Source organism: Accipiter gentilis, chromosome 9 (genome assembly GCF_929443795.1).
Source record: "Accipiter gentilis chromosome 9, bAccGen1.1, whole genome shotgun sequence".
In the NCBI taxonomy this organism is placed as follows: Eukaryota; Metazoa; Chordata; class Aves; order Accipitriformes; family Accipitridae; genus Astur; species Astur gentilis.
The window spans coordinates 23649472-23669258 of NC_064888.1; the positions used below are offsets into that span (position 1 = coordinate 23649472).

General features: G+C 41.2%; 1 protein-coding gene across 4 annotated transcripts in view; it reads left to right on the forward strand.

Moving 5' to 3' along the window:
- WDFY4 (WDFY family member 4) overlaps positions 1-19787 on the forward strand; it is a 145683-nt gene that overhangs the window by 104890 nt on the left and 21006 nt on the right. For all 4 annotated transcript variants that reach the window (XM_049810148.1, XM_049810144.1, XM_049810145.1 and 1 more), the window contains exons 48-53: positions 9407-9449; positions 10257-10376; positions 10927-11044; positions 11748-11857; positions 17097-17250; positions 18841-18932. In XM_049810148.1, coding sequence (XP_049666105.1) covers positions 9407-9449; positions 10257-10376; positions 10927-11044; positions 11748-11857; positions 17097-17250; positions 18841-18932 — 637 coding nt within the window. The remainder of the gene's footprint in view (positions 1-9406; positions 9450-10256; positions 10377-10926; positions 11045-11747; positions 11858-17096; positions 17251-18840; positions 18933-19787) is intronic.

Consider the following 19787-nt stretch of genomic DNA (forward strand, 5'->3'; position numbering starts at 1 on the left):
CCACTGAGAGGCAGACAGACACACCAGACTCTGTAGATAAAGGTGGAAATTCCAGTAAAGCCTTTGAAAGCAGTGGCTGTTACTCCCTAAATAAAAACAAAAGAATCATATAGTTACAAATTAACATGTGACTGCTAGACTGTTCAGAAGTCTTCTTTTTTTTTAAGGTCAGGACTTTTGAACCCTGAAGCTGCAACTCTGAAAATTCTTCCTGAAAGTATTTTGAGTAGATGAAATTCTAATAATTTACAATATTACTTTATTGCATTGTAACACCTATATTGCATTACAGGGTGAAATTACAAGTGGGAGAAATTTTCTGTCTTTCATCCTTAGATACTGATTTGAGCTCAGCATGTAATGAAACTGAGTGAAATGTGTAATTACCTATCAGCTGTTTGGGGACCTAAGAAAAATGTATTGTGGGTCTCAATCCAGTCCTTAAGGACTGCACTAAAAGAAGCTATCCAAAATTGGACATATTCTGCCAGACCAAGAGGTTGCCTTCTTTACAGGCCTGGCATCTTTTGAAAGGTTGGTTAAACATCCCGTTTAATGGAACTGAGATTTGGGCTGTGGACACTATTGAAAGATCAAATATTTAAAGCCAATGATTAAGAGTCTTGTTTTAACCAGGACCTCAGGAACATAGTGGGCTCCCAGATTTGCTAAGACTGCTTGCAGTTCATAGATCACCTAAAGGGCAGACTGCAACAGGGAGTCTGTGTCAGTGCTGCTTAATGACATGTTAAGCCAGACCTTGCTAAGTGCCTCCTGTGCTTTCAAGGTCGGACTCTGGATAGTCTAACCTTGTCTTTCCATCCGTGCTGCAGGATAGATGGGTTCCTACTGCAGAGGTGTCCCACCCTCAAAAAATGCATATAGGTGCTCTGATCAGACTTTTGACTCATACTGATGCTCAGCGTGTACTATGGGCTTTGTCGAATTGAGGCCTGTATGGGTAGTAGTCCACTGTAGTCTCAGGTTTGGTGAACTATCGCTCTAATCGAAGGTCATCAAATACAGCTGCTAATTATGGCTAGTGACAAAGGAAATAGACTGATTCCCTGGAAATGGATGACAACGTCCTCTCAACCAGAGTGCAGAGAGGAGCATGGGTTACAGCTGGCTAATCTCAGGATGGTCCGGGTGCTCTGGCATTTAATTGTGAAGAGTCAAATTGCAGCTTTGATGAATGATTGTTTGGGACAAAATATGGATTTGTCTACAATACATTTCCCTATTAGAAAGGCTTCATTACAAACCCTTCAGGCTTTTTGGCTACTCATTAATCATGTGCAAATACATGAAGGGGAAGCTCAGGCTACAGCTAAGGCATTTCAGCTCCTTTTCAATTACATGCCATAGCCAAAAATAATGCAAAAGCAAGGGGGAACTCTGCCAGTTACCACCCACCCTCCCAAGAGCTCCATAATGAAGCAGATGCTTCAAAAAATACTGGAAGCATCACAGTGGGGTCAGTCTTGCCCTGAGGGTGTGTTCCGAAATTGGATCTTTGTTATTTTATATAAAAATATTTAAACACAGTTAAATCTTTTTGTCTGTCACTCCCACATTTCTGTCTTTCACCAGTACTTACAGGGCCATATTACCGTTATATCTGAAGGCTTCTCACTCTGTTGTACTTAACCTGACAGTGCCCCAGGGACAATATCAATGCTATTCTTTCCATAGTGTAGACTGGTAACTGAAGCAAAGTACTCTACAGTGGAAAATTAAGCACTTTCTCCACCCTTGTTGAAGTTATCTTAAATAATTTGCCCAGGAGTGGATAGGAAATTCTAGAGATCAAAAGGACAGGTTTTTTAATCACAATTCACTCATTTTAAGGATTTGATGCAATATTCTTGTTGGCAATTCTGTGAAGAAAAAGTTCAACTGCATGGGAAATGCCAGAGCCCTACTGCTGGTACAGGACACCCTGAATCTGTTACCAGTACACCGAGCGTCACTACCATGCTTCAGAAAAAGATCTGCAGGGCAGCTTCCTTACACTTTGGCAGAATGGAAAGAGACTTTCTGCTTCCTGCAATTGGTGTGAACCTGGTGACTTTTGGGTCCAACTTTATCTCTGAATTTTGTGATGGATGAGTTGCCCAAAACATTCGGCACGTTTTGATCAGTGAAGATTTTCAGCCACGTATGCCTTTAAAAAAATGAAAGGGAGCTTCAAGGAAAATTTTTTTCTGAATTAAAAATGAAAATTTATTTTAAAATTATTTTTGAATCTTCTGTAAAACTCTGAGAAAGAAAACATTTTTTTTTTTCAGTTCCTAGTAATTTTTTTCTATTACTTTTCACTTAAAATCCAAGGGGGAAACACTGATCCAAAACAGTTTCCTTCCTTAAAAAGACCAGCTTGCCAAAAAATCCGCCTGTTCTGCAGCTGTCTGTTAATGCTGGCTCCCAGTGCTGGTATCCCTCTGTGCTGTGCGTGCCTGGGAGCACTAGAGGGAGCCTGGTGTACAAGGTTGAGTGCTGGAGGCTTAACAGCACCGTTCAACCTTTTTGGGTTTGAGTACTTCTCTGTCAATAACCCTTGCCAACTTGTTACAAAGTTTGAACCTGGACTTTCAGATCAAACAAACAGATCACTTTAATATTCCTGAAGACAGATCTCTTTGCGTGTTGCACTGGATAATGCCCAAACTTCAAAGAGATTTTTAACCGCCTCCTTTAGTCAAATTTTTTAAAATCCTACTGTGGACCTCTAAGATGCACTGATCAGGAAAACATGAGTCCCTAGGGAGTGCTCATCCTTTCCAAGTGCTATTTCCTTTGTGTTAAAAGTTGCAGCCATGTTTCAAACTTACAAAAAGGTGATTTGCAATCCCAAAGATAGGGGTTTGCACTAGAGGTCTGCAGAAACACTGAGCGCCAGCCAACTTGAAGGGAATGAATAGCTCTCTTCTCTCCGCATGCTTGTAAACTAATTATCAGTGTTTCACAGGGCTGTAGCTGGAGATAATGGAACTTACTTAGCTGTGTCTCATTTTCTTCAGCTCTGCATAAGAGGGCTCCAGTTCTGTAGCCACTGATATTAAAAATTCAGGAATTGCAGGAGCCCTCCTTGCTGTTTGACCTCATGCTCACAGTGCATCTCCTGGGATAGCAGAGGGAGAGTTACATGTGTTGCCCTACTACCTAAGAAACGATGGTGACAAGAGGGAACTCTCTTTGCTCATTTTCTTGAAACCCTCACCACACTGCCAGGTTCACCCTCTGAGCTGCTGTCAATCCTTTGCCCAGGGATGGGGGTGCTGCTTTTCTGTGTGTATAAGGTCTTGCTACAGAGTATCTTAACTAGAAAACTCTTTCCCTTTTTATCCACACTTGGTAAAATCTTTTGTCTGGATTGGGCTTTTGAAAGTCCAGGGCTGGTCCCAGAGCTTTAAGAGTGTTTCACAGGCCCAGAGCTTTGAGGCTGACCTGATACAGGAATTGATAGGAAATGTGTTAAGGGCATCATGCTGTCTGTGGTGCTCTGTGTTGCTGGGAGCTGCAGGGAGGGAACAGACCCTGAGCATCAGGACTAGGGCTGTCAGCGTCTCTCTGAGGCAAGGAAGGATTGGAGATTACTCCTTATCTGCACTTAAGCACTTGCACAGGGCTCAGTCATGACTCCTTGTAGCTTAAGCCTGTCTTAAAAAGGAGTTCTGATCCTAGAAGAATACAGATTTTGACCCTGCTGATGCAGTCTCTTCTACCTGACCCTTTCTTCTTCCTTTCTCAGCATAGGGCTGGTAGGAGCAGAACAGGCCTTCTGCCTGTGACGCTGCCTGGGTGTTTCAGGACCTTGTCCTCTGTGGTTCTGCCTGTTCTTTTCATTCCATAGGTTGCTTCACTGCACCCAAAGCTGCACAGAACCATCTTGACCCCATCTTGAACTAGTCTGTGAGAAAAGTTTCCTCTGTCTTTCCTCCTGGAAGTCTGCGTATTGCAGAGCAGTCCTGCCAAGCCCAGTGGAGCTACGCATGCCCTGTACCTCTCTGGTGGCAGGAAAGCAGTGAGGTGACATGTTCTAATTCACCCATGGAATAGCTCTATAGAAATACTTTCATATAAAGCTTAAAACCAGCATTTGTACAGTGAATGATTTTGCATGAAGCCAAGCAGTTCCAGCTACGGTAGGTTTTTAATTTCCTGCTTACAAGCCTGTTACCATTTCTTTGTTGTTGGATACAATCTGTTGTGGAAGAGAGATTAATTCACTGTCTTAAATTCAGTCTCATGTGAACAGGCAGGTTTAGACTAAGCAAATATCTGCCATGAGCAAATAAGCAGAGAGAGGCTTTCTTCCTTGATTTTCTTGCTTTTCTAGATCACTTCAGAGCCACTGTGCTATCACAGAGTGCAAGGTCACTTATAAAACCAAGACCCACCAAAAATAAATGAAAATATTGTTTCATCTTAACAGTTCTGCCAGACTGCCCCCGTGTGTAAGATCTTACCGGCTAGCAGCTAGGAAGACTTAGAAGGCGAGGTATAGACATCAAAAGCTGCTTGGTTTTTTTCAGTAGTGTGGGACGAGCCTTCATGGTCTGTTACTGTGCAGTTGTCCTCTGTCTACTCGTCTTTGAGTAATGAATTAGTCTTTCAGTCTGTAAATAAACCCATGAGCAGGGAGCACAGGACAATTTCCTTTTCACAGTCCTGCAAATTCTGAATCGTACTTCCTTGATGGAAAATAGCAGCCCTTCAAGAAACTTGTGTATGTGAATGTGCAGGGAGGAGGAGAAACAGTGAAAAGGACTTCCCCAGCTTCAGGGTCTTTCTATTCGATTCTCCTTCCACAGGCTGTGAAACTTTTGTTCCTAAGCAACAGCAATGCTAGGTCCTTGGAGATCATTAGCATAATGTTTGGTTCCAGCATGCAAGTTCAAGCTGGAGGGAAAAGAACTAAACGGCATGCAGTGCCTGCAAATGTTAGTTTTCAAATTATGCAGAAAGAAAAAGCATCTGGACCTCGTTAGAAGCTGTTCGTCAGCTTCTAACGTTGCCTTAACTGTCCATTTTAGTCATTTGGCTATTTCGTTTTATTTGGATGTAACACAGTGTGAGATACTTGTATGTGTGTGCTAAAACTCACAACATTTATGATGCCATCTTTATCACGTGCCAGGTCAGATAGATATGGACACAGGAGGGAAGGCTCATTTAGCAGTGCAGCAGAGAGGATGTGAGCTACGGCTTATATTCATCTATCTGTGACCCTTCAAAACTGCAGTTGATACAACAATTTCCCTTTGTAGCATGTGAACATACTGGAATTTGTCTCTGTGACTGGGGCTAACAAGCTCAAGCTTTTAGTAACTGGTTGCAATAATTTCAAAATAGTATCTGGAAAAAAAGAACCATGAAAGAGAAATAGCTGTGTGTTTTGTGGTAAGTATTGCTCACAGGAGATGCAACATTGAAGTCCCTCTCTTGCTGATAATGGGTCCGGGATGTTATTGGCATAAAGAATCTGATAATGTTGATGTGCTTGCCTGATTCCAGGGTTGGAGATTGTATTCTGCTCACCTCAACAAGTTAATTGAATTTACCTGATGTTTTTCTTCATGACCTAACGTGTGGCTGGGGTGCAGCATTTCTGCAGTGGAAATGTCATTCCTTTGTCTGGTTGAAGCCTGTGAACAGGTGCAAACAGTGTTCTGTATATGAGGGAGATTCCTTTCTCCCTCCCTAGCCCTTTCAAGACATCCTACTTCAAGAAGCCCTACTTTAATATTAAACTTATTCATAAATTTTGTATTGTATTTCTATTCTTTGAGCACAGAGTAAGAATCCCCAGAAGGTAGACTGGTACAATCAAACAAGGAGGATGCTGTACCTTTATTCTAAAGTAGTCTAACCTAACACTTTACTGAGTTTGAGAGAGACTTGATTGTTTCACAGGGAAAGCTGGCATTCCTTTTGGCATCTTCTTTCCTCTTTTAATATTAGGACTTGGACTGAGGTTGTGGCTTACCAGGAAGGGGATTTTCCTTACAATATTCTTGGTAATTGCAAAGATTCTTTAGGAAAAGTGGTTTTAGGAAAGCCTTGGCACTGTTTTACAGACTTAAGAAGTCTGGAGGATGGAAGACAAAAAGAAAATGAAAGCAGCTTTGTGAAGTTTAAGAACCCATTAAGTTTATTGGACTTTTTGTATTCACTTCAGTGGGGGCAAAATCTTATCCTTTGAGATTATCTCATCTGCAATGAATCTCCAAATGGGTTGAGGTCCACCTGTCTCTAGCAAATGGAGAGCACTGGCTATCACAAGGGTGAGATCATAGTCTGATGTTAATGGAAGAGGGATTAATAAATCACTTACGTATAGTGTAGCCAAAGGTGGATCATCATTAGTATACATCATGCTTAGATTCTGCCATGGCTAGTGCCCTGCAAATACCTTATACATTTAGATATAGATAGATGTGTAGTTACTTCTCTTGACTTCACATAACTTCACCCCCTCTTGAAGTTTAGCTAATTATATTTATAAAGCACTTCTACTGTTTCTTTTTCAACCAGCCTTTGATTATTTATGTATTTTTAAATGCACTTACTGCAGTTGGATAGCTGCAGTTGATCTACTTTGAGCTTTTGCTGTGCTGGCTAGAGAGGTGTTGGCTGGAGGAATGCTGATTGATTACCAAGGAGAAGGGAGGAACAGGCTTGAGCTGCCTGTAATGTGATTCTTGTTCTGAGCCCCTGCAAGTCGACAAGGGAGAATGCAGAATTCCAGATCTCTGGGGACTTGGAGGCAGCATCCTGCCTGGTCCCCCAAGACCCAGAAGGATGGCTCTTACAGGGGAGTGACTACATTTAGCCTTGCATATTTTCATGATGTGGTGAACTCATTGACCTCTTTGAGTTATATAGCAGCTTCCAAAGTCAGCAGAGAGGATTGTTTTGACCCTTGTAGAGTCCTTATTAGCTGTTAGGGCTTGTGACAAGCAAAGCAAGAGTTCCACTAGAGGGTCATGGCACCTACAAGTCAACATATGTGTATTTGCATAACGTACACACAGACTGGCCCAGTTTAGTCCTGTGTATAGTATTTTATAAAGCTCCCACTTTAAATGCTGGAGGACTGATGGGTTGAGCAGGTTTGTGCATTATATGATCCCCTGCTTTCTAACTCATCCAGAAATCGAAAATAGACCTGAGCAGTTTTAGTGAGTGAGTCTGCCCCTTTGGAAAGGCAAGAACCTAACTTGATCCCTCTGTGACAAATACCCTAATCCAACTACACTTCAAATAATGCCAGGCATCCTGATTCTGTTCCATCCCTTTGAGATACTCTCTCTGAGTTCCGAATGTCTGTTGGAGACCTTACAAAGGCCAGTGGGGCAAAACTGTGAAATCTACATATAGTGCGAGAGGGCTGAATGGTAAAGGGTAAGTGCTCATGATACCCATTTTCTACTTTAGAATTCCTACATCCTTGAGCCACATGTGGCTCAAACTGGGAGTGGAAAGCCACCATAACTCTACTCTAGTCAATGGACTTTCTTCTGATTTACATTGTGTACATTAGACCATCATATAATCTATTCATTCTTTTAGGACAAAGAGTGAAGATCCTATTTTCCCGTATCAGAAAAGAACTACACCTTTTTGTGTTGCCTGGTTTCTATAAACATAGCCTATCATTGTTAGGTTTCATATGCTTAGCAGGAGAACTAAACAAAGCTTGAGAGTTGTAGACCATGTGCTAGAATTGGTCCTGGGTTTCATGTTTGTTCATGGTATAGGTTATTACTTAGGCTATGCAGAATCCTTCCCTCAGATATACACTTTTCTCTGAAAAGAGTGCCTAAGCAAGCAATACAATACTGTGTTGAGTAAACCATAGTGTTTTTCCTTTATGTACACTATTAACTGGTCCAGGAGTGAATAGGCAGTAAAATAATGATTCATAATCATGAGAGGTAGTTTACAATAATTTAATACTGCAAATTCAATAAAACTGTAATGATCATAGACCATTCTGGTGTTTTATTTAGATCTCTGAGGCTGCTTTAAGCCTAGCTTTGTGGATTTCTAGTGTGATCCAATACAGAGCACAAGAGTGCAAAACAGCAGCTAGGTATTACTGTAGCAGTTTTATAATCTATGGCTGAACTGATTTTCTTACTCTTCGGGAAGTTAGTAGTCCTGTCTCCGACCTGGCACCTTAGGATTAGTTTAAAGTTTTACACTCAAACAGAAAAGCATCTCCTACTACAGTTATATCTTATCATATCAGTAACCCTGTTTACTTTGGCAGATTGAAAGTTTCTTTAATCCGGAAGCTGTCAGTTGTCTGAGTTTGGTCTCCATGAATTGACAAGAGCAAGTCCATGGCCTTCAGATACTGAGACACCTTTTAGTTCAGTGTAGTTGAAATGTGACTTTAGTTTGCTCAGAATCATTGACCCTTTCACATTTTCAAGTCAATTGCCCTGTTTAGAATCTGCCTTCAGCTGATTTGTTTCTTATTTAAAGTTTCAGAAAAAGTTGCATTTTGAGAACAAAGTGGAAAAAACCATATTTAGTCTGTTACTTTAAAAAAAATCATTAAAATGGCAACCCACTTTTTAAGGACTACATTAGATTCAAAGTGCTTTGTGCAAAAGTATCATCTTTGATATGGAGACCAAGACACCTCTGTTTTCAAGTCAGTGTTTTCAGAATGCTTCAGAAAAGCATAAGCCTTTGAGAATAAGGCTTCAGAATAGAAACAGACAACCGTAATGGTACCTGTCACTAGCAGTCTAGCTCAACAATGGGATGAGACCAGGAGCACAGACTGATTGGCAGTGTGGCTTAGCTTGGAACAGCTGAGGAGGTTGCTGTCCCCAGCTGTCCATCTGCCTCTGCTGCAGGGGCCATCTTCCCTGCCTGTGAGTCAGCTTCTGAATTCTTGCAGTTTACCATATGTCACTGCCATGGCAGTTTGCAGCAATTTCTTAAGGCAAACGGAATCCATCCTTAGCACCACCACCCTACTTCCTTCTTTTTTCTTTATTAAATATCATACTTTAAGTGGCACTTCATTCAGGAGAAGACTGGCAAGTAGCTTAGGGAGAGTCAGTGTGTCATAGGGAGAGTGACTGACAGTGATAAATTCATCAGCCATCTGAAGCTAGGCCATCCCTGTTCACCAGGCAGAGCCTTCAGTCCTAATGAAAACAGTAATGAAATTTGTACTGTGCTGCACTAACCTAACTGATGACGCTCTCATTTTTTAATTACTTGGTCAATCATGAAAATTCAACATTCTTCTAGTCTTGATGTTCTCTCATTTCTGTGGGATGAGAACAGGGGGCACAGGGAGCACAGAAGTTAAGGTGTTGACTTTCTTTTATTGTTCTGAAGCAGGCCATTTCAATCAAATGTTTGTTCCATACAGGAAACACTCTGGAGGGGAAAAGACAATGCTCCAGAAGTGGCAGGTAAGCTAAATCTTGGCTTCACCTGGTTAAGCAAAGAATTTCAGCACCTGTCTGTGTGTCTGCACACAGATATGTGTGTGTGTAGGTATGTACTTCAAGGCCTAAGCTGTTCTCTTGCTGCTGAAGGTGAGGTTATTCTCAAGAGGAGCAGAGTATTTACATCTGGTTATTTCAGAGGTTTTGCTCCTCCTGCTGTGAAACATATGGTGCTACTGTCTGGCAGATTAAGTGTGATTTTATGCACATTTTTAAACTGAGACCAAAGAGAGCCACCCAGCTGAATGACTGTTCACAGATCACCTGTCCATCTAAATCAATGCACCTCTCATTTTCCCAGAAGTTTTGCTTAGCTGAGAGATGTATTTATTTTCCTGTACCCCTGATCTTGGTGACCTAAGACACACTGAAGCAGTCTATACCTTCTTGTTTATATGTAGCGCTTTGTGCAGCCTTTTCTATACAGGCAGTTGTTCAGGATTTTCCAATACACAGATTGCATGCATTTGGCTCACTTCTAAATTGGAAAAAGGTGCTCTGTTATGCAAATACAGCATAAAAGCACTGCATGTTTATAGACAAATGCAAATGGCCTGTCTGAAGAAGAGCCAGAATGAAGAAAGATTCTATTGAATGGGTTGTTGTATAAGAGATATTGTGCTGATCTGAATGGCAATGGATGATTGATTACACTATTTATAATTCTTGTCCTGTTGGACCTGGGAACCACAGGGCTCTGAGGGTGCCTTTGAGGTATGGTTTTCAGGGGTGGAGTTAGGAGATTTTAATGCTTGTTTCCTTTCCTGGCAGAAAAGGGAAATCAGCAATTTTGATTACCTCATGTACCTGAACACATTGGCTGGCCGCAGCTACAATGATTACATGCAGTATCCTGTTTTTCCATGGGTCCTCGCTGACTATCACTCAGAGGTCAGTGCTCGATGCAGCATTCTGTACTTTCTACAACAGCAACCATACAAAGGTTTGTTGAATGATGCCATTGAAGAAAAGGGGTCTAGACCAAGGGTTCAAAATTTGAGATAGTTTATTTGAACTCTACTGATTCTTTATAGATTAGCCTTATCTTCAAATTAGCACACTGAGGATAATGTTCTGTCTCAGAAAGGTGGATGAACATCTGTTAAATACATCCCTAGTTAAGGGCAGGCTGGATCAGCTCAGCAGATAGTCAGGGACAGGCTTCTCTGGCCCCTAGTCTTGAGAGCAATTTGCAACCTGCCAGGTCCTTTATTTGTGAAGATCCTTGTACATGCTATCCTTTCAGTGGCACATGCTGCCACTCTCTTTTCAAGTCCCATCCCAGTTCTGGAGATGGGTATTTTAGTACTGAATCTGTGACCTTCTTGTATAGGTGAAACTTCCAATATAGCCTTGCTGCTATCCAGTGTCACTGAACTATTCATGATGTCTAAGACTCAGAGATCTAAAAATCTACATTTTTGCTGGTTTTGCTTTTCAGACTCTAAACCTTACTAATCCTCATACATTTCGGGACCTGTCAAAGCCCATGGGAGCACAGACTGTGGAGAGAAAACGCAAGTTCATCCAGCGCTACAATGAGGTAGAGAAGAGTGAGGGTGAGTGTTTTAGGAGACTAACAGACAGCAGAGGCTTGAGTCCCCTCAGGCCTTTGGGGATTCTGGTGAATCCCTTGGGAAATGACACCCAAAAACTTTTCAGAGCTGTGGCTAAGGGAAGCACCATGCCAAGGAGGTCCTCGCTTCTGGATACAAACTGGTTGAGGATTCAAAGAGAAATTACTCCCGCAAGCACTGCCTTATGTGCCTTGTACTGCTGCATTCTGTTCTCTTCCCTTGGGCAGGAAGAGATGCTACAGCAAAAAAGCAATGTTCCCTAGAAAAGACTGCGCTGTTAGCTAAGCTGCATACATTAATCTTGTTTGTTAGCTAAGCTGCAAGTAGAAGACTGCTGCACACAGCTTAGCTAACAGCTACTTTAAGAAAAGGAAACAGAACACTGAGGCTGTTGACCTCTGGAGATCAAGACCTTTTTTCATACTAATGGGGAAAGGGATGGTCTGGAAAGTTAAAGGCCTTATTCTTCAGAAAATGAAATGTGGAAGGAAAAAAAACACCAACATATAGAGATGATAGTAACTACACATTCAATGCAAATATGCAAGGTGTGCTTTTGCTCACAGATCCTTGAACACATCTGCTTTAAAGATGCTTCCTATTTAGTTGTGCTGTGGTAACTGGACACTATGGGTTTGAAATGATGATATTTTGCACTGGAATCTGATTTGTGTTCAATTTCCAGGAGACCTGTCAGCCCAGTGCCATTACTGTACTCACTATTCATCAGCAATTATAGTGGCATCTTACCTGGTCCGAATGGAGCCATTTACACAGACCTTCTGTTCTCTGCAGGTAAGGGGGCAAGATAGCTTCCCTCCTACACCTCGTTATGAACCGTGTAGCACATTATAGTGGCTGTGTAATGAAGGGGGATTAATTCTTTTGACATTTTCTGTATACTCTACATGGACTCTGGAGTCACTGAAGGCTATATGCTATGTCTATTGAATTCAGTGAAAACATCTTAATGGGAGCATGATGATGTTTTTTTCTGAGGGAGACGGATTATTTAGTCTTGGTCCTGTGATGCATTTTGCGAGAGCTGACGCATGTAAACACCTAGACAGTGTTTCACTATCTGTCTGAACATAAGCTTCTGACTTTGGGACAGATGAGACTTTCATGGTAGGTATTCTAAGCTCAGGTGCCCATACAGTAGTGCAGCTACAGGCAAGCACTTGCAGCTGGCTATGGTGGCATCAAGAGCATTCCTGGGCCAAATGAGGATGCACAGGTTCTGGTGGGTGGGAAATGATAGGAATCATAGGATCAGCTCCCAGAAGGAGAAGTGGGGTGAAACTACATCCAGTGATCCAGAAGGAGTATTTTGTTTTAGCTTGTTCTGAACTTGACACAGTTTTATGGTGCCAAAAGCACTCACCATGGAATTGAATTTCGTGGAAACTGAACTTTGTGCTTACCTTTCCCAGCTGGTCAGCGTACAGGGACACCAAATTTCCTGACTGCCCTCTTCAGCAGGCAGTTGGTGATGCACAAGCACAGACACTCAGGCTGTAGCAGGGTCTGCTAGGAGGACAGGTCCTCAAAAGTGTATTTTTTAAGGAGTGTCTTGCTGAAATCTACCTGTTGTTATAAAACAATGTGAGGGAGACTGCTAGGCCAGAATATTCCACACTCAGAGACAGCTGTATGTGTGCTGAGGGCTGGCATGCCTCCTGCAGCTTTCCAAGTGCTTTGCTGTTATGCTGGTCTTTTTTCTTTTTCCTTTTCTATTTTTTTTTCTTCAAATGAACTAATACAAATAAAGCTCTGTGCTAATTAAGTAATAAGCCCTATGATATCAGCTGTTACCAGCAGTAGCTGATGGGTTAGCGAACCACCTGAGGCAATGGTTACCATCGCACTCTGTGAGCCATATGTTAGCTGCAGTCATGAATGACTGTGGAGCAGTTGTTTCTTGTTGTAAACAACAAAGGCTGCTGCATCTCACTGGCACACTTTTCATGCATAACAAGTTCCCAGTCTGAGTAGCTGCTTTGCAGCTCTGTTAAAGTGTGATTAGCAGGTAAACAGCATTTTTGTGGGGATAGTTATCTTCATAGGCTGCTGAGATCTGAAGCACTCAAAATTTTGTCTGGGTGTGGATCCACTGAAACTGTTGAACTTCTTCCATTCTCATTCCTTTGCTCTTATGTTGCTGCATGTTCAGCTGAGGTCATCGCTGTCATTTTCCCCAGGTGACTAGTCTTATAGTGGCTTAGAAATTGCTCTGAGATGCAGTCAGGTAAACAGCAGACCTGAGAACTGTATGATCAAATCAAGAGGAGGTTGGAAAAGGAGTACTCCCAAACTTAAGACCTTGGAAGGGTGCTGAGTTGGGAGCTGTGAAAGCTTCTCAGCATCTTAAAAAGTGGAAAAGCTATGCTTATAACTGCAAATTGCCAGTCTGAATGTACATGACAAGGAGATGCAACAACTTGGGTGCACCCCTTGTGAAAAATTGATGTTGGCATAACATCCTGTTTCTCAAGTCGAAGAATTGATTTGCACCTGACTACAGAAGAAGGCAGTGAGGAAGCATTGCCTTTAGTAAGGGAACTGTACAGGAGTTTACAAAAGCTTATTATTTCACATTTTATTTAAGTGTATTGAGATCTGACTCTGGAGAAAAGTGTGTATGTGCTTTGCATATTGTACTGGAATGGATGAAAAACAGGCTCATCAGACAGGCGTTGGATGGTACCTTCCAATTCACCTTAGTCAAGTACCTCCTGGATTTCCTTTCAGGAATTTTCTTAGCACCACAAAAAAGCAGCAAAGGTTTCTGTGTTTAGTGTCTTCACTGGAAACTCATTTTAGGATCCCATGCCCTCAATAATTAGTGAGACTTGCTTTTGATTCAACTCAGCTTTTATCCCCTTTTATTCTTATCCCACTGTTGCATTTCAGCTAGCAGGCTGATCTTCTTTCCTGGCATTTACCTCTCAAAGGTACTTATAGAGAATACAGTTCTTACTCTTCTTTGTGTCACTGACTCTTCAGCAGTCATTTAAGCACTGTCTGCAGGTAATTACTTCTTAGCATCTCTGGGTGTGTGGTAAGTCTTTGCACCTTCATAAGCATCTCTCACAAACACTTTGAGGTCTTTGGGTTTAAAGCACCACCAAGGATCACTGATACTTAGTTTTATAAACATGGGAAGTTCTAACTTCTCTCTAGAGATCACTTTTGATTAGTTTCTTTGTATATACCCTGCTGAACTGTAGTTTTAAAAAGCAAATTTTTCCAGTATTCCTGATGAGAGTGTAAGGCTTCTACTGAAAGGAAATAAAACAGAGACTTACTGTGTCTAGCTATGGAAAAGCCGTAAGAGTTCATGTTGACTTGCAATCTAAAGGCATAAAGCAATTCTTGATTCTCTTTTTCCCTTTCAGTGCAGTTTTTGCATTCATAGAGAGAGAAAACTCATTAATTCTGATATAAATATATGCAAATAAATTTATTAATATAGGAAATGGGAAAATCAGTTATTGCTTCCTTTATAAATAATACAGGCTTAAGTTTTAAAGATATTACTTTTCCCTAAAATGAATTAGACAGCTAGGGAAAAAATCACATTTTTTCGTGGTGGTAATATCTTTAACCAGATTTGTCGCGCTAACAGCATTTCCTATGTATATATTATTTTTATTTAATACAGGTAATCTTTTTATTACAAATCATATTGTTTCTCAGGAGATTACCATCAGCTCTCATAAAAGCTGCAAAAAAAGATGAAAAAGCATCAATCACCACCAGACACAGCACACTGTGTGCAGATTAAATATACAAAGCCCTTTAATATGCTTCAATGAGATACTTGTTAGCTGTTGATTTATTTATAGCCCTTCTTCTACTCTGTTTTAATTTCAATTTGAATTTGACTCCAAGGGTCCCTGCCTAATAATGATCAAGAACAAGATGACCTTGTGCATCAGATTAACTCCAGCTAGGCTTACTCATGTGATTAGCCACTTTTTCATTCAGTCCCTTGAGTGGGTGTGGGAAGGATTCACAACTCTCAGTGGTATAACGAAGAAGGACAAGGAGATAAAGCAGAACTATGCTGTCATTTAGAGATGAGGCTGGACCAAAAGCCTGGTCAGAATTGACCTCAGGGGAAACAGGGGTCTTTCCATCTGGAATATGTGTTGGCTTTTGGTGGAAGTCTATCTCAAAGGACAAGCAAAGAGATGTGGCTTCAGAACTTAGGGTTTATTGACTTCTGTGTTTTGATAGCTTATCCATGAGGGTAGTTTCTCCCTAACAAAAGATATGGCGAAAGTTATTTTTTCACTTGCAGTTCCCAGTCTTAGCAGAGTTTGTAGATCCAAAGGAGTTGCATCATAAGTGTGCAGGTACTTGGCAGGTCAAAAGGGCTGTGGTTCTTACCATCAGAAACCAGTGTAGGAACTGCTGCTCAGGGTTCATTTGGTCCATGGGAGTGGGATCCCATCCTTACAGCATGAGGATTCTTAGATGTTATTTTCCTATTTAATAGATTGCAAGTCACAGCTTCAGCTGACTGGTATTGTGCAGAAGGGCAGCATCCTCCTCATGTGGCACATGCAACAGCCTACAGGCAGAGAGAAAACTAACCAAAAGCCATCAAGTTTTCGCAAGAGGTCAGCCATAGACAGAACCTGACTGCATCTCATATTCATTAACAGATTGACTCTTGCACCGCCTCTGGGTTTTAGTGTCTTCACTCTGCAAACTCTGGCTTATTCTTTTTGCCTAGTGAAGCAGCTTTGAAGATTGAATGGTTGAGGATGAGCCATCATTCATACATTTTCACTGCACTGCAGAACTATTTAAAGATACTTGTTCTATCTCTGATAATCTCTCTTGAGCCCTGGCAGTGGGATATAGTGTTATGTCCCATGACATATAATCCAAATTAATTAACCCCAATGAGAAATGCCTATATTAGCCTGGGAACATGCTGCAGCTGGACAGCTATACTGTTGCCAGCACCTGAACTAGGTAGTGAGAAACAACTTGGTTCTGTCACTTTATACAGTTAAAAAGTTAGCTTTCTTCTGAAACAGCTTGTTTTTTTCTGACAGACTCATTCAGATGATCTCCAAAACCTGATTTCTATTTGGTTATTTCCATTATTGTAGAAACTTCATGTTAAAATAAATCCTTTCATGCTCAATGTAGGGATCCCTATGTAAAGGTGAACCCAGATTTTCACAAATGCATACAGTATCTGAAATCCCATTAGAAAATCCTATATGAAATATGGTTCCAATGTAAGGCATATACCCTTCATTGAGTGAGTGATTTATTTATGGTTGCTTGTGGTGGGGTTTTTTTCTTTCTTCTTGAGGCCTTAGTTCAGGACGATGTCCTGGGCTACTAAGGCTGCTTTTGTCTAGTGTTTGACTCTCATTAAACTAAACATGTTCAAATGCTCTCAGGATGTGATGTAGTTTGTTCCTCCTTCCTTACACACAGTTAAGCTTGGGACCCAGACATTCTTCCTTTCTTCCCCTCTTTATGCTGTCCCTCCTTCCCATAAGGAATGAACAGTCCCTGCAGGCTCCTGCCCACTGGGCCTTTCCTGTTTGCCTGGATCTGATGAATGTTATTTCAGTGGTACCCCCCCTTGCCCAAAGGTTTTTCTCAGGAGAATTGCACATAAGATTGTTCACGACTATTTGGGTCACAACTGAAGTGAAAACACTTGCAAATCACTTTGGTATGAAAGGAATGAATTGCCTTCAGAACCATTAATAATGGGTATGCCGATATTCTCAAGCTGCACGTGATCATTTCTGCTTGTCTCTGTGTTACTGCAAGCTATGCTAAGTCTCCAAGCTTTATGGTATTCTCAACTACATATCTACAAACCAGGACTAAGTTAGCCCCCAATATAATATCACAGTAAATCGAGCTGGGACAGATCTTGAGATATCAAACATGTGATAAGGTGGTTATTGCAGAATTGGCTAAGATTCTGCATCTGTTTTTTATTTAACAGAATACTCACACTGCAGTCTTTTTGTCTGTCTCCATTTCACAGGGCGGGAGTTTTGATGTTGCAGACAGGATGTTTCACAGTGTAAAGAGCACGTGGGAATCAGCATCAAGGGACAACATGAGTGATGTCAGGGAACTCATCCCTGAATTCTTCTACTTGCCAGAGTTCCTAACTAATGCAAATAACTTTGAACTTGGTAAGTTCTAGCAGGGACTTCAGTGCTCTCCTTCCACTTCTCAGCACCCTGCCAAGGGAAAAGATCCAGATCACATGTTGAGAACTGGTCCCTGGACTATGCAGATTGTTGAGGCTTTCTAGTGATGAGAGATCAATTTTTGTTAAAATACAGCTACAAGAATACAAGCTTCTGATACCTGAATGATATTGGAAGAACCAAGTTTTCAGCTCAGAAGGGATTGTAGTTCCTATTAGTTACTGTGCAAAGAAACTACATATTTTGTCAGACAAAGGAGGATTTTGATATAAGCAGTCTAGTTGGCTGCTTTTGAAAATCTGGTCTGTATAATCACATCTTTGTGGCTATGAACAATTAATTTGACTTTTGGAGATGGATCTGTTGTTTAAATGGTGTTGGTAAAAGGTGTTATTTTAAATCTCATGTCTCTGATTAAAGTTGCCAAATGTTCTGTCATCTTGAAAGGTTGTGCACAATTCACATGAACTTCATATATTGTCCCTGACCTCAAGCAGCATCATAATCCCTTCTGAATGTACACTTTCTCTAGACCTTTCTGCGTCAGTGATGGAGGGTCAGAGAGAATCCAGAAAAAATAGTATTCAGAAATAGGCGTGGCAGTCCTGATTCACTTCACTTTACAGGAAATTCATTGCATTTGCAATGCAAAGCTGCTTTCTGTAGTGGACACAGGTTGGTTAACAGTTAAGGCAGAGGAGAAACACCTTAAGAATCATCCTAAATTGGTGACAGCAAAGGCAACTTAATCCGTGGTATTGAGGTCTAGCTATAATTGTATTTAAGATCTCAGTGAAATGACACATGTTAAGAAAAGAGCAGAATGGGGAAAAGATGTTAGAAGGTTGTGAAAAGATAAGAAAGAATTGGGTTAGTTTCATCCTGAGAGGAGGCCAAGAAACAGAGCCTGGCTGAAATCAAGATCCAGAGACTGACCTGAGTGGAATTAAGTGGAGGGACCTAAAAAAGACACAAGAATCTTGCCAATGGAGAGCAAATATACAGGAAGATCTTACAATAGGCAAAGCCAAGAAACTGAATTTGTTCACCGCTACACTGTAAGGAAACTTGCAGTCCCAGACCTGAGCCTCAACTTAGATTTTAATTCATCCAGTTATGCAACACTGTGCTCTGATTTAAGAACATATGCTCACCTATTGAAAGGAATCAGATTGCAAAGGACTTGAGAACAAAATCCCTCTCAGTGGCTGCTTTAGTAGGAATATCTGGCAGTTAGGCCCACAGGATTATGTATAAAAAAGAGTTGTGCCAACAGATTTGTCTTGTATAAGTTTGCAGTCTGTGCTAAACCAGTTTGTGCTGAGGACATGCATATTTTTACTGCATTAGTGACAGTTACTAGAACATCTTCTCAGTGCTTTATTACTGGGTCAGAAATCCCAGGAGAAATTGGTTCTGCAGTGTTCTATGAAGCTATACTTGATGTAGAACCTGAAACTGCATCTGTGAAAATCACCTCAATTTCCTTTGAATTCAGTGTTTTGGAAAAGCTGTTCCTGTTTGCAGTGTGTGTGATTCTTGGTTTTATTTCTCCCTTTGTAATTCCTGCAGGCTGCATGCAGGATGGAACAGTGCTGGGAGATGTGCAGCTTCCTCCTTGGGCAGATGGGGACCCCCATAAATTCATTCTCCTGCACAGACAGGTCAGTGAATATCAAGATTTGTGAAAAAATGCTGAACTGGGTCCCACTGAAAATGAAATTCTGAAGACCAGAGTCACAAACCAAAATGTTAGATACAAATGCATGCAACCTTTGCAGAGTTCATGTGGGTTCTAAACTTTGTGTGACTACTTGTCTGCCTAACAATTCACCCTCAATCAAGGCCAGCTTTCCAGACCAGGTGAGGTTTGTATCTAGGTCCATGGCATGGACCTCTCAGCTCATAAATATATGTGACCATAACCTAATGCATGTACATGGCATTTATATGCATACAGTTCCATGTTGTTGCTAACCAGCTGTATGTTTATTTAAACTATCTACCTCCACCTCTGAGTCACACCAGGACTACAATTGCTTTTTTATTTGGGGCGGGGGACGGGGGAATGTAATGTGATTTCCTGCCTTTAATGGAGTCAGCCTTGGCAATTTGAAAGCAAATAGCTTTAAGGTCCTGAGACTTACTACAATTAGTGCTATCTATTAATAGTTAGAAAGTCTTTAACTTCCGTATGATGTTGCCTGCTATATAGCAGTGAGCACAAATGCAATTCTGTATGAGGTTTGTTGCACTGAACACAGACTTTACAACGGAATATCTTGGTGCAGGTATCTCTTTTTATTAGAGCTAAAAAGGTAATGGGCTGTACTATAGTGCCGCTGCATTACCTCATGAGATTTCTTCTGGCAAAAGGAGTCAATCTATATTTAGGAGTGTGTGCAGATTGTTGCTATGTACAAGAAGTGTGATGATTATATGTTAGCATTGGTGGGACTAAACAAATAGCCCATGATCTTCAAGGCATTGCATCATCCTAGTTTGTTATGTGTACCTTC